At 40.1% G+C, this 14,471-nt stretch overlaps 6 protein-coding genes across 6 annotated transcripts; 1 reads left to right on the top strand and 5 right to left on the bottom strand.

The window, feature by feature from the left end:
- The first annotated feature begins 39 nt into the window (after positions 1–39).
- LOC6545087 (cell cycle checkpoint control protein RAD9A) lies at positions 40–1,781 on the top strand. The gene is made up of 4 exons (XM_001973237.3): positions 40–162; positions 219–445; positions 500–651; positions 777–1,781. Exons 1-4 carry the CDS (start codon positions 129–131, stop codon positions 1,732–1,734), a joined length of 1,371 nt encoding a protein of 456 aa, XP_001973273.2. The 5' UTR covers positions 40–128; the 3' UTR covers positions 1,735–1,781.
- Positions 1,731–2,428, bottom strand: LOC6545086 (biogenesis of lysosome-related organelles complex 1 subunit 3). Its single transcript, XM_001973236.3, has 3 exons — positions 2,265–2,428; positions 2,072–2,207; positions 1,731–2,016 (listed from the first exon to the last, which is right to left on the bottom strand). The coding sequence occupies exons 1-3, from the start codon at positions 2,328–2,330 to the stop codon at positions 1,778–1,780; spliced, it is 441 nt and encodes a 146-aa protein (XP_001973272.2). The 5' UTR covers positions 2,331–2,428; the 3' UTR covers positions 1,731–1,777.
- A 167-nt stretch (positions 2,429–2,595) lies between these two features.
- On the bottom strand, positions 2,596–3,361 carry LOC6545274 (glutaredoxin-C4). The gene is made up of 3 exons (XM_026977111.1): positions 3,028–3,361; positions 2,868–2,972; positions 2,596–2,813 (listed from the first exon to the last, which is right to left on the bottom strand). Exons 1-3 carry the CDS (start codon positions 3,169–3,171, stop codon positions 2,718–2,720), a joined length of 345 nt encoding a protein of 114 aa, XP_026832912.1. The 5' UTR covers positions 3,172–3,361; the 3' UTR covers positions 2,596–2,717.
- Positions 3,362–3,527: 166 nt separating this feature from the next.
- On the bottom strand, positions 3,528–4,882 carry LOC6545273 (dysbindin protein homolog). The gene is made up of 2 exons (XM_026977110.1): positions 3,993–4,882; positions 3,528–3,934 (listed from the first exon to the last, which is right to left on the bottom strand). The coding sequence occupies exons 1-2, from the start codon at positions 4,756–4,758 to the stop codon at positions 3,834–3,836; spliced, it is 867 nt and encodes a 288-aa protein (XP_026832911.1). The 5' UTR covers positions 4,759–4,882; the 3' UTR covers positions 3,528–3,833.
- A 251-nt stretch (positions 4,883–5,133) lies between these two features.
- LOC6545272 (luc7-like protein 3) lies at positions 5,134–6,627 on the bottom strand. The gene is made up of 2 exons (XM_001973233.3): positions 6,540–6,627; positions 5,134–6,476 (listed from the first exon to the last, which is right to left on the bottom strand). The coding sequence occupies exons 1-2, from the start codon at positions 6,563–6,565 to the stop codon at positions 5,450–5,452; spliced, it is 1,053 nt and encodes a 350-aa protein (XP_001973269.1). The 5' UTR covers positions 6,566–6,627; the 3' UTR covers positions 5,134–5,449.
- Positions 6,628–7,170: 543 nt separating this feature from the next.
- Positions 7,171–8,843, bottom strand: LOC6545271 (transmembrane protease serine 9). The gene is made up of 4 exons (XM_001973232.3): positions 8,708–8,843; positions 8,109–8,447; positions 7,484–7,779; positions 7,171–7,421 (listed from the first exon to the last, which is right to left on the bottom strand). Exons 1-4 carry the CDS (start codon positions 8,772–8,774, stop codon positions 7,266–7,268), a joined length of 858 nt encoding a protein of 285 aa, XP_001973268.2. The 5' UTR covers positions 8,775–8,843; the 3' UTR covers positions 7,171–7,265.
- Positions 8,844–14,471: the final 5,628 nt, after the last annotated feature.

The raw sequence follows: 14,471 nt of genomic DNA, 5'->3' as shown, positions 1-14,471 counted from the left end.
AAAATGGTAAAACAATTTTTGAGTGGTATTTTCCCATACCCGTTGTGCAACTACTATCACTCTAATTTGTTTGTTTACAAATTTCAGCGCGAATTTCGCGACCAAAAATATTGTGCAAATTACTGCCAATGAAATATACTTTAGAGGGCAGCAATGCTAGGGGTACCTAATGAAAAGCTGAACAACTTATTCCTAACTAATTTTATTCATTTTTTTAGTCATCGCCAAAGCCGTTCAATCTCTGTCCAAGGTGGGCAAAGAAATGTTCATCGAGATAGACCAGCAATCCTTGCAGATGCGGGCCATAAATGCCACCCAATCCGCAGTGGGCAGCATATCCTTTAAAAGATCTATGTTCGAGGTGTACGACATGCCGCCGCACTCAGACTTCTACTGCAAGATCTCCATGAAGGGATGTTTGGCCGTGTTTCGCAACATGAATGAGGTAAGTTCAAAGGTATGCACACTAGAATTAGTTATCAAAAATAATATGTTCCAGGTGGAGTACTGCGAACTCAACTTGCTGGACAACCAGACCAACCTGCAGGTGAATCTCCGCTGTAAGCTGGAAACCACAAAGGAGGCCACAATTTCCATCATAGACGACCAAAACATTAACACAAACATAAACACCGATCAAATGCCCAATATGTAAGTTTTGTTCTAGATATGAAATCTATATCCTTATTATACAATTTAAGACTAACTAAATCATAATTTATTACATAAAGCATGTATACACAAAATTCTTATAATCACCTTATCTTCCTTTTCAGAATCCGTGGCGATCACAAGCTCTTAACGGATATCTCCAACAACTTTAACTCCTCGGAGGAGGAACTAACTTTGGAAGCAAACTCGGGCAGTGTGGTGGCTAAAAACTACATAGAAGGAGCCAGAGTGAATGATAAATTCATGCGCACGCAACTGAAACTTAAGCCCAGTGAGTTTGAGCAGTACCAGGTAACGAAGGAAACGGTCATTACATTCTGCATTAAGGAATTCCGAGCATTTCTTCTCTTCGCCGAGTGCTTAAATGCTTCGCTGACACTGGAGTTCGACGAAGCAGGAATGCCTTTTCTGCTAAAAATTAAGAAGCACGGCGAGGTCGAATGCTTGCTGATCATGTCCACGCTATCCCCGGATGATATAAGCTTTTCGGAAGATTATTGTCAAAAGGATCTGACAGTGCAGGATGAGGATGTACGAGCGGCAGCCTCAAAACGGAAGAGCAGCGCTCCCGGGCCAAATGTAACCAACAAACGCAAAGGCAGCTCTTCAGAACTGGCTGCAGTGCAGCCAAAACGCCGAGTAGAGGAGACCCAATTAGAATTGAGCTTAGATAATCCTCTGTTCCAGTTCCGGGACTCGGAGGCTCAATCTGTCCAGCAGCCTCGCATCCTTGCCGAGGTGGACACCGTGGTTTTAATTGAAGACGAGGCGGAACAAGAGGCTCTCATGCTGGCAGCCGCGGATGCCGCGTTGGAGGCCAGCATTGCACCTGCTCCAGAACCACCAAACAGCACGGAGGTTTGCTTTATCAACACAGACGACTCTCAGCAACATAAACCGCCGGAAAGCTCCTCCGATGAGGATGAAACTATACCCCAGTCACCTGAACGCCCTAACAAGGTGCGAGCCATCTTCTCACGGTGCTTTCAGAGAACCTATGTTCCGCGGGAGCCATCACCCAACACTCAGTTCTATGCACCCAATTCCGATACAGAGGATTAGCCTAGGTTTGATCGTTTATCAGCAAATACATTATACGTCTAAGTTAGGTTGCTTTCTGAATGTTTATGTGCGGGAGGAAGTTGCTGGTAATCACGGCAGACACCCTGGTTTGCAGGTCCTGGGCGTTCTTCTGGGCCTGCTGGAGAGATGTGTGGGCCGACTGAAGACTAAGCTGCGACTTGATGAGCATTTGGTCAGTGGTTACGAGCTGCTTTGAGGCATTTAACACAAAGCTGCGAGTGAAAGAAGTAAGAGATCTCCAAATGGCAATGTTGTTTTCAACTGGAAAAAAGAGTATTACGTTGCAATGTTTGGCCTTACAGGAATGGTGACTTACTTAGCTTCCGCTGGAGCAAATTATTCCGGTAAATGGAGGCCGTGCTGTTGACCTGGTTGCTGCTTCGACGTTGCTCGTAAATGTCTTCATCATCCTCTTCTTCAGATGCTTCGCCCGGAACTTCAGCAGCAAAAATCTGTCACAAACTGGATTTATTATAGGAATGTTAATTATAAATGATATCCCCAATTACCTTATTCTTGTCCTGCAGTTCCTCATCGGATTCAGAGGCTTCCCCGCGCACCAAATCAGCCATCATTCCGCTACTTAAGTACTATTGTAAACAATTTTTATTTACTGCACTTACGGCGCTGCCAGATCAGTTAAAACAACAAGCTGTTGCTCACATATATCTATGTTAACAGATCCATAGGACTATACTCACAAAAATTATTAATCGTAAAACGATAAACAATTTTATTGATATAACCACATTTTTAAAAACTTGTGTTATAATTTTAGCGGAAACCCTGTAATTGCACCCACTATTCAGCAATATTTACATTGCTCAGAAGAAGATTATATTTTATGTAGTGCAACCCATACATTTATAAAGTATTTATTTAGGACTTTGAAGATTAACTAGAAAAGCGTGCACGAACATTTTTACATAAAAAGGAGTTCTGAACAGAGAGTAGGACATTATTTACTGGAAATATTTCTGCAGAGCTCCCGTTTCGAACATTCGCTTGATGTCAGTACCACCGCCAATGAATTTGCCATTGATAAAGACGCGAGGAACCTACAAGTACACAATATATAATAGCCAATCTTCATAAAATAAAATAAAACCCACCGTTCTGGCACCTGTAATCTCGCCCAGAACTGCCTGAATTTCGTTGCCATCGGGATTTCCATCGAGTTCTATTACGGTGGCGTCCACATTGAGCTTTTTGAAGGGCTGGAACACAAAGATGTAATCACAATTTATGACTTTTTAAGGTCTTGTTACTCACTTCTTTGGCCATCGTGCAGTAGGGACAGTAGGTTTTGCTGAATATCACCACTTTATTGCTGGCAATAGTGTTTTCAACGAATTTCGCCTGTTTGGTAGACATGTCGACTATTGGGGATCTCAAAGCGGATCCAACTGCGCCCATAAGTTCGAAATCCAGGAAAGGGTACGGAAACTTGGGGGGCAATGCGGCGAGCAATAAAAGCTGCGATGAGTGTAAGCTGCAGATAATTATCTCTAGTTTAATCAGTTTTTTAATCTCTGACTAATAATCAGCTGTTGTGGCGCTCGCCAGAGCTGCCACGTTGTGAAATTACCATCTCGTAATCATAAACATGTTGAATATTCTATTATTTCCATATATTCATGTAGAGTGCAAGGCATCTATTATTGTGTGCAAATAGGAAAGAGAAATTTGACTATTACAAAAAATTGTTTATTAAACTCTGTCAAAACATTCAGTGACGTTGCCACATCAACGAATTTCATATGAACTAGGGGTATTCCTAAAATTTCGCTTTTACTTTGACTTAATTTTTTAAAATATAGTAATCCGAGATGGTACAAAAATTTGTAAATTACTTTAAAAATGAATATGAATGTTAAAATACTTTGGTATAGATAATTAATTTGTATGCCCGATTCCCTTTAATTTTATAGTCTGAAGATTAAATGCAGTAAGAAAATGCCGTGAAAAAGTTAAGTTGATTTTCAGGATTCCCCTTTAAAATATTTTAACAATAACACTGCTTATTGCACTTTAAGGCACAAATTGTAGTCTTTTGCAAGATGAGCAAATAATGTGAGTTAGCCATTTAGAAATTGCTCCAAAGCATCTTTTGTTTCCACTTCGTTGGCTTCGAGGACGACTTCCTCCAGAGACAACTTGTTGCTGGTGGTTTGAATTTCTAAACAAAAAGGGGCGTTAATTTACTTCTTCATGTCATGTTATGTTATCAGACTTACTTGTCAGCTGGCCATGCTGTTTGTATTCCTCCATATCTCCTCGGAAGGCGTCGTCGAAGACGGCCTGTCGTTCCCTCTGGAGCTTCAGTAGGGTCTGCTCCTGATCTTTGATTTTGGATTGGTGTTTCTGGGCTATTTGCTGGCGATACTGCTCCAGTTCGTTTAGTTTCTTTTGCTTGTGTCGGGAAAGCTGAAACTGCTGCTCGAGGATAAACTCTTGGAGCTCGCACTCCTCGCACAGGTCCTCCAGCTTCTCCAGTTCAACCTCTAATTGCTGACCCATTTCCTCCAGGGAATTAAGGACCTGTGAGCTGGCTTGCAATTGAGCGATCAACGTGGGAATCCCCGCCAGACTGTTGTTCAGCTCACTAATGATCTTGCGCTGATGGCTGGCCTTGTTTTGAAGTCCGGAGATTTGGTTAGCAATCTGCGCAGCCTTCTCAGCGTTTTCTTCGTTGGCGCCATGAATCTTCTGCCAATCATCCTCGTATTTGGCCAGCAAACTGCAACCTACTGCGACATTTAGGTGGCTGGGCACTCCATCGGTTAGCTGAAAGGGAGAACTAAGGGAGAGACTACTGCTCCTGCTGGACGACAGACTCTCGTTGAGGCCCAGTGGCGAAGTGGGGGTCGTAATCCCACTGGCTTGGCTACTCCCCGAGTTCCCGGAACTGACACGCTGGCGATATTGCTGTTGCAGATTCTCCGAGATCACCAGGCCCTCCTGAATCGCACTGCTCAGCTTCTTTTTCAGGTTCCCAAACATCTTGCGTCCACTGATCTCTATTTATCTAACTAAACGATTTCTAATTGTCTTCGCGCTGGCGTTTTCCATCGAAAATTGAGTGGTAAATAAAGAATCAGCTGTTCGGGCAGGTGCCGAGAGAAAATCGGTCAGAGAGAGCAACAATTTGTTACTGTACACAAGAGGCATATCGACTAAGTAAGAGGCCTGGTGCGTTATTTGGATTTTGTAAAACTAAATAAATAAATACCGTTCCAAATCTCTTATTAATTGACAATAATACACTACTTTCGGTTTAATTATTTTATAGTTTTACAAGAAAAATATATTTCTAACATAAGAGGTCTTTAAATAAAACTTAAATAATATTTATTTAAATAGCACTACCCAGCTGTTTAAAAATTCCAATGCGGATAAAATATTTTTACCCAAAGTATAAACAAACGCATTAGGGCTTCGACTAGTTATTCGGTGGTATATATTAAATTTCACTATTTAACTCAATTTGTAATACAACAAACTCGATATGTTTTTTTCTTTAGAACAACGAGTAGCGTCTTTGGGGTTACAATCTCCAATGGTTTCTGTTTTCATATTGTTATAATAACTATATTGTTCACATTTGGGATGTCAATCCCAGTTTGTTAAATATACAATTTGTTTGTGATCTTGTCAACGACCATTTAAATTTGTTAACTACACTTTAGCCTAATTAATCCTCAGTCAGGTCCACTGTAGTGAGAGCTGTAGATTCGTCCACCTGTTTTATTGCGTTATCCAATTGAGACAGATATTCAGGTTCAGACGCAGGTTTATTTTCAGATGCCTTCTTAGGCTCTTCATGGTACGCAATTATTTCAATATCACTATTATTACCAGATTCTAGGGTTATACAGTTGCCGGCGCTGTACTTTGAATCTGAGTCGGAGTCTGAGCTTGAGGAACTGCCGCCGGACTCGGAACTCGAGCTTACATTAATGGTGAGAACATTTTGCTCTTCGTCGCTGGATGAAATGGACAGGGCCTCGGGCTTCTCGAACTTGTCCACCTCTTCGTCGGACATCAGTTCCCTGACTATATCGCTTATAGGAGAGGAGGAGCGTTCCCTAGACTCGCTGGCTTTCTTTTGGGTGTTCGAGTTCATCAATTGACCATAGGCCATGGCCACTGCAAGAGCCATTTGCTTGGAGTGGTTAAGGAATACATCTGAAGGTGCGGGTACATGTAGCGGCTCGCTAAGCGGTATTTCCCGATCGCATTCGCTGCTGCTCTGGCTGCTCCGGCGTCTTCTATGTGACTTTTTGTGCTTTTTGACCTTCTTCTTATGCTTTTTTCGCCGATGTGAACTATTACGACTTCGACTGCGGCTCGAACTCCTGCTGCTCCTACTTCTCCTTCGGCTGCGCTGCTTCTTGGACTTTTTGTGGCGACTCCTGCTACGCCTTCTGCTGGAACTTCTGCTTCTGTCTACACTTTTATTTCTGGGCGCATCACGGCTGTAAAAGTAGTTGGACTTCCTCCTTTCGTATACATCATCCAGGTCTTGCAGCTTCTGCCGGCAATTCGCCTGCGTGCGCTCCCTTTCCCTATCATTATGCCGAATCGCAGTGCTTATGGTGCGGCCAAGGAAGCGTTTGTTTGGTTTGCCCAGAGGATTCACTTTGCGTTCGCTTTGTTTTAGGTCGCTGACACTAGAATTCGGGCCTTCGAGCTCGCGCATCAGCTCGGCAATCGCCTTCCTAAAGTAGGAGTGGAGTATCAATTTTATTAAAAATGTATCGGGTTTTAATATAAATATTTACTTTGTTAGGTCTGCGTCCAAGTCCATTTTTGGTACTTGTTTATGGCATTTAATTAAATACCAATTGCTGAGAAACCAAAAATACCGCGAACGATAAGTGCTACTTATAGGTATTTATTTAAATACTGAATAAATACTACCTATCAGCGAATATCGTACAATGTCGTGAAGAAACACTCTCACAAACATTCTTTTAAATAATATGATTATTTAGTAATGTGGTGGGGAAATAAATTTATGAAAGGCCAAACATTAAGTAATTATAATTATTAGTATATATTTATAATTGATTGGCATTATGTGAACGTAAATAAGGCGTACTTTATTACCAGTATTATCACCAGTTACTTTGAAGTGTCATTGGAAAAAAGTTTAACTCTGGTTTTTTAAACCTGTCTTAAGGTAATTGATTTGTTGGACTTTTTCACAATTTTTCGATGGTTTACCAACAATCAGTTAATGGGAATTCAGCAACTAAATAACTAAAAGATATTGGCTCATAGGTATATAAGCGATATTCTTGTCGATGAATGTTCTCAGAGTAATTATATATACCAACGATATCGATTGGCACAATCATCGATATCAGTTTAAAAAATGGCGAGCGGCCACAAAAAATGGGTTTCTTATTGGTTAAAGTAACGTTTATTGGAAAAGATCACATAATAGACTACGACTACGATATCACAGGAGAATCACAATCTCAATGTTCCAGATTCCTGGCCAACTATTTCCTGCTTGCTATCACCTTCTGCATCCAGGACACGTATTTACTGACGCGCGTATAGATTCCGGGCAAACCTGGACGAGCACAGCCGATCCCAGTGGACACCACGCCCACCAGGTGATGCTCCTTGGACATCAGCGGACCGCCAGAATCCGCCTGTGAAGGTAAGTAAACCCGAAGCATAACATTTGTGCCGTATCAGCCAAGTGTATACTCACCCAACACGAGTCGATTTGACCGTTTTCATACCCGGCGCACAATTGCGTCTCTCCAATGGTATTGCTCTTTCCCAAAGATCTGTAGGACCTCTCGCATGCCTCATTGTTCCATATCTTTACGGTGGCCTTGCGCAGAACATCCGATCTATCGTTTTCCGCCTGGTTCTCGTGCGTCCAGCCCCAACCAGAAACAGTTCCGTACTCCTGCTCCAGACTTCGGTGGCCCTCTTCGGATCCCACGCAACTGGGCTGGATGTGGGATGAGAATCGGATTGGCTGTACCAGCTCTAGAAGGGCTGTAAAAATATCCAATGTTTAATATGTGTTGATATCCAGTTCGTTACAAAAAAAGGTTAGCCTTTAAGTTATCTAATAACCTAATATTTTTTTTTTCGTCATGAATTTTTAAACTTTTTAGCTTTACCTTTATTTTTTTAGTGGTATTCGATTTGATGCAAGCTTTACATTCGTTTTAACTGAAAAATCTTTATTATTCAGTTCTGTACACGGCATATGGAAGATAGTGAGCTTGCATTTTCACATTTTTTTCGAGAAGTGAAGTATTAAAAGTGGGTTGACTTGCGGAATAAAAAAACCCAAAATATAAAAGCACATATGTACATACCTATATCGTGTTTCACATCGTTGCAGTCGTATTGCGGATGGGGCACAATGTTCTTGAAGTCCACCCTCAGTGCATCCGGACCGTTGCCAATCCCGTTGAGGTACTCCCTAATGCTGTGCAGACCCACAACTCCTTGGATTTGAGCTGGTTTCATGAACTGCTGCAATCCATTGCAGATGCAGTGTCCCGCCGTGAGGATCCACCGCTCCGAGATGATAGTGCCGCCACAAAAGTGACCACCTCGACGCATCAGACTGACCATAAAGGGCATTTCGTTGCGCTCCGCCTCACTGCCTCCCACGATTTTTGGATTTCGAACCGAGCATGGCTGATTAGTAACTATCATAGAAGTGAGTGGAATTTCGATTTTTTTAGTAAGGCAAGCTTTTATAAAATTCGGAAGATCTTTTAAGATTGGGATGGCCCAATGGTATAAGCTTAATTCACTTTATAGTCAAAAGCTGCGAAATTGAATGAAATATCACAAGATAAACGATCAAAGAGTTCCGATGAACCTCCAATTTTAAGAACAACTATCCCATTTCATGCAGCACCTCAGTTACATTTATTACTTTATCACATTTATTCAGGCAACTCACAAGCAATTTGGGACTGTCCACACTTCACTAGCGACAGAATCGCGAATGCGAATACGATTTTGAACATTTTCTGTGTACACAACCAGAGTTCTGAGCACCAAAAACCCGTTAAGCACGGCTCCAGCTTAAACAAAACTGCCACAAAAATTCTGTGCGCCAATTAATTTATATATAGGTGTCTAGGCGTCCTCTCCGTTCCACTGACTTACTTCACTGTCGTCCGGAGTTCTATGCGGATTAGCCGGAAAGCTCGCTCTCTTGGCCTGATAACAAACGGAAGTCGCAGTCGGGCCTTTGGCACCTGTTGCCTCAGCTGTGAGCTTTTTTTCACGCTGCACTACGAGTACCTGTCTCATCGCCGTTTTTGTGTGGGATTGTGGGTATGGGTGCCATGTGCACACGTTGTGGCATTTCAATGGCCTGGTCGGGGAATTAAGGAGCTGCCAAAAATCGAAAACAAACCCAAAAGTAAACAATGGCCGCAAATAAAGTTTTGTATGTTTTGCGTTTTATGACCCAGCGAAGTTCATGACATTGAATAGTGCGCGGCAAAAGGTGTGACAATATTTATGCTGAATTTTCGATGCCACCTCTACGGGATGTTGGCGCTCAGTTTATTGCTCTTTTATCCTTATATTAGTTCATTATTATTGCGATTAACACGTATTTAGGGTGTTATTGAAATTGTTGCATGATTAATAATAAAAATTGAGCAATTATTACGACTTGTTAATCAACTGGAAAGCGATTGCGTAACATTGGAAAATAACTCCGGAACTCCGGAAAATAATATAATCTTATAAAAAGCACTCTTTTGGTTATAAGGATCTTTTAATAAGATTGCACATCAGTGTATATATTTTATTTCCGTATACCTATATCTCTTTATATCCGACTTCAGTTTTGAAGATTTGGATTGACTGTAAAGTTGTATTTGGTATAATTGTATTTGGTGTAATTTCCTAGACCTTCGCAGATTTGTGTAATCGTTACAGTTTTGTCATTGCTGCCTGCATTTGACACAATTAGTTCTCACATGCAGCTAACCTTAGACGTCATATTTCCATCAGTTTGGACCTGGTAGTAATCGGGTCTGTTATGCAAATTAGGATGTCTGCGTTGCATATGAATATAGCGATGGGACCAAAAATTAATTGAAATTCAATGTCGGCGCAATCAATGTAATATTAGCCGCTTGACATTAACATTGCCCTTAAAATTAACGCGTGGCCCACACACTCAATGCAATTGGCGACATGGGAAGGTTGGTACTATCCCTCACACATCAAAGCAAAGAATGCAGGTGGAAGTGCAATTTGCTGAGACATTTAAAACAGTAATGCCATGAATATTAGGTATTGCATAGACAAAGCAGGAATTGAAACTGAAAGTTAAGACGAAGTATGACAATTCTGCAGACCAAGGCATAAATAATTCATTATCCACAATCTCGATTCTCAGTCAGAGCAGACAAATCAGTTCAGTGGAGCACGCAAATACGCCAGAATATTAATTGATTTTTTGACTTTGGTTCCTTAACCGAAAACCAGATACCATCCCATTCGAGTTCATTGATCGCGGCAGCTCTGTTTCGCACTAAATGCTAATTCACAGCAAATCGCCCATAAAAAACACTATCCATTGTCTGCCGTTGACTTGCGATACCAAATATAAACAATATTAACAAACACGAGTGCGGGGCTCCACAGAAACAAGTTTCAGGCGCATTGACACCCACCTTTGGGCGAGACTTGGGCGCATTCAATGTGAAGGTCGCTTCGATTTGAGGTACTTATGTTTGACAATTGTCGTATTGTTATTTCGCTACACTTTTGTTTTCATTTCGACGAAGTTCATCGACGCCGTTCTCTGGTGACTAATGGCAAGGGGGAAGTCTTTGGATGTCGCTAATGCGGGTGTGTTTCGAGCTATAGGAAATGTTTTGGGGCGCAGTGAACCCGTTTGACTGCAAGTTTTCGAGAGAGAATCTCGAATGTGTATTGGGTTCTGAATAAAACATTTAGTACGGACGCTTAGTTATAAAATGCAACTGCCTAGAATCGTATGAATTGCAATATAACTTATTTAATTTCAATTTAATTGTAGCTTATATCTTAAATTTGTCAAATATTAAGTGCCTCTAACTATTAGGCAGTCCTCAGCCTTTCAGTTTTATATATGTAAGTACTTTCATTTTACCTAACCAGATTATCTAGTAACACTAAGAAACACTAAGAAATGGGCACAAAGATTAAACTTGTTTAATCAAGATGCATACATTTAATCTAAGTATTAATAATAAATATTGAAATATATCGAAAGTACCCTATTACCTATAATGTTTTGCAACGCTTGATAACGTTTGAATAATCTGAAAAGTATTTTATTCGTTCATGTAAAGCTACCAGCTTCCTTATAATGTATTTTATAATTATCTATTTATAATGTATTTTTCATGTTTACTTACCAACACGAAATGCAGTCAAATCTTCAGCGTTGTAAGGATCACTTATCTGGTTTCAATTATTGCTCGAAAGCCAGCTGTTAGATAATAGGGCTTTCTGAGCAACAATCAAAATTATATAAGTGTCCGTGTAGGAACTCTTATATAAAACAACCAAACTTAGCCAAAGGGTTAACACAATTTGGGGAATCACAATGCACTAGCTTTTGGAACTCTACTCTAGGCAGGCCAACACGTCTGTTCGGTGTGAGAGCCACACCGGAACTGCAATACGCTTGTCCAGCCGCTGACGTTGTATCCTTGTGATCCTGGCACCAGCTGCCAAGCAACACGGGCGCAGTGCCTTCGCGAACCGAGCGGAAGCCAACAAGGAAGCAACATCCCTCGTTGTCGGCGGCTTTTATCCTTTGGGCCTATGCGGCGTATGCGTGTTATGCAAACGACCGCAGCTCGGCTTTCGCTCGGCAGCCCTTTCACAGGCGACCAATGAGAGTCCTGGCATTTGGTTTTGTTGCCGAGGACCTACACTATTCCTTGTTGCGCAGGCGTAAATTATGTCAAATTTTGAATTTTTGCCTTATAGTTTATTTAGTTTTGCTTACAGATGTAAAGGTTGTTTTAATTCATTCTTGGCTAATTTAAGCAGTTTTTAATTGCTTAAATGGTTTTCATTTAGTTCTTTTAATGACATTCGACCGATATATTCTTGAGCTTGGAGGGGAAGATGGTGATGACTGCTGCATTGTTAAAAGGCTTAAATATTCCCTGCGTAAAGTTAGTTATTCCGTAGGTAATGGATAGAAAAATATGCACTATTGGATTAGGAAAAATAATTGTGTGAAGTGTAAGGCAACAGTAGGCATGATTTGCAATATAAGAGGCAACAAGAGAGGCAATAAAAGTTAAGTGTTTTGAGTGTTCAATTTATTTTAAATCTGCTTTTCTAGGCTTATTTGCAAGTATATATTTCCTGGTATATCTGCTTAAAATGTTTATAGTTTTCTATGAATTTGGTAATTGGTATGATTTGCTTAAATGTTAATTATGGAAGCTAGCTTTTGAATACGTCAAGATCTTAGTATTACTTCAGCTTACGTTGTGTTTGGGGCTTGAAACTAATGTCTTTTTCTTAGTCTATGGGTAGTAGTCATACTACTGTGATTTCGTGAACCATTTGTACGGCATTCATGCTTCGAGACTGCAATACCTTAGAGACATCATACCCACATCAGTTTGCTCAGCCCCACCGCTCCTCAATTATTTCTAAGCAGCCACAACTAAAACACAATCAACACATTCGCAAACTAAATTTCCATGAGCTGACACTTACATTTTATTTGCGAAATTGTGATTGACAAGCTGTTGACACGCTTTTAAGAGGCCTAAGGATGAAGTAGCCGAGGGATAGCCCAGCCAAATTGAACCCCTTTCGCGGCTGGGAGATTTTTCGCAATTAAATATTGAAGCCAGCACACGGGCAACATGTAACATTGCAACATTCGCAAAGAACTGGGAAATGCAGCTATTACAACCGAAGTGCATCAAATATGCTGGCTAAATTATTTATGAAGTTGTTCCGGAGGCGAGGCCTGTGCAACATTTCAATATGCTAATTACTTTTTGACTTTGCCGAGAAGCCTGCAAAAGGGCAAACAAATGCAAGTGGGCGCCACTTAAGCCGACAGGAAAAGGTAGAGCAAGTGCTAATCATTGCTGGATGCCTGCCACGATTTCCCAGGTGATTGCAAGTTCCGTAACAAATGCCAAAATCTATCGAAGGCGACACTTCAGCAAAGAAAAGGCAGGCATTGGTATGGCATGGAATGGAATGGAATGGAAAATGTGTCTAAAATTTGGAGAAGTAAACTTCGCAGACCTGACATCATCGCAGCAAAACCCTTATCCATCTATTCCGCTATTCCGCGGCATTGTTTTTGCGTGACAATTGGGCCAATTTATTATTCATTAGGTTAAAAAGTCACAGAGCAACACAACACAACACGAACTGAACCCAAACTGACAGCCAGCCAAGTCTCAGCCATTTGTAATGCCGCGCCAAGAAGCTGGAAGGGATTCCTGATGGATCCCGGCAAGCTCTGGCACTTCAACAATTTAACCAGCAACTTTTTGGGGAAATGTTCTAATTGATTTGCTCGGAAAATCCTGTTTACCTTCAGCTCTCTCAACTTTTGGTTGAGTTTCGGTTCAAGTTTAATTCCGACAGTTGCGGTTCGTGATTCTTTGTTGGCTAATTAGATTGTGATCAGGTAAACAAAAGGAAGCCAAAGTTGGGACTGAGATACAGCTGGACTATTGGTATAGATTTTTTAAGTCTTTTTTAATACAAATTTTCGAAAAATAACGACAATAGAAATTTGATGTAAAGTCAGTATGATTGGCTGTAAAGAAAAAGCCATTTGAAATGTTTAGTAGATTGATAAAGTACGAAAAAATAATTAGTCGGGTAATAATTTGATTTTGCAACTAATAAGTCAGAAGTATCTGTTGGATAAATGCACTCACAAAAGTTTAAATATTATTTCTGTTGAGTTACGTAAAGCATTTTGAAGTTATGATAAATTGAATATTTGCTCTAGATTGATATATATTTTTTTTAATTTTCGAATCGAAAGATTTTATATATTAGAGGAATTAAATCAAATATTTAAAATTTTATTGTTTTCATTGCTGATTTATAATGTAAAGCCAGTGAGGTGTAAAAGCAATTCGAATATACTTTCTGTTGAGTTACGTGAAGAGTTTTAAGTTATGATAAATTGAATCTTTGCACTATGTTGGTAATACAAGTTTTTCAATTTTCGAACCCAAAGATTTCTTATATTAAAGGAATATTTAAAATTTAATTGTTTTGATTGCTGAATTTTCTTGAAAATATATTGTACGAAGATTAGTACCAGTACTTAGATTCAGTACCAGTATTTACTTATCGGTATAAATTCAAAAGTGCATAAATACATGTACAATAAGTACTGGGAATGCATTTTATTTTATCACGGCCTTAATTAGCCTCTTATTCAAGACTGAGCTTAGGACGTCCTTAAGTCAAAGAAATCTTTTTGATGCACATCAGTGTCGAATACGAGGCTAATTAAATGTAGTAATTATTCTATAATAAGGTTGGTCGTATTTTTTTGAGCTTCTATTATTACAAACACATTTACCCCAATTTTACAAATTTGTAAAGTTAGCAACTTTTGTAAAGAGATTTTAGTTTTTTTCAGAAGTATGTATTCATCATCTCATTTCGATGCAGACTTTTATATTAATTAAGTCAGCCTT

The sequence above is a fragment of the Drosophila erecta genome, unplaced genomic scaffold, assembly GCF_003286155.1.
Source record: "Drosophila erecta strain 14021-0224.00,06,07 unplaced genomic scaffold, DereRS2 tig00000021-arrow-pilon, whole genome shotgun sequence".
NCBI classification, from domain to species: domain Eukaryota; kingdom Metazoa; phylum Arthropoda; class Insecta; order Diptera; family Drosophilidae; genus Drosophila; species Drosophila erecta.
This window is presented reverse-complemented; position numbering and strand designations above follow the sequence as displayed.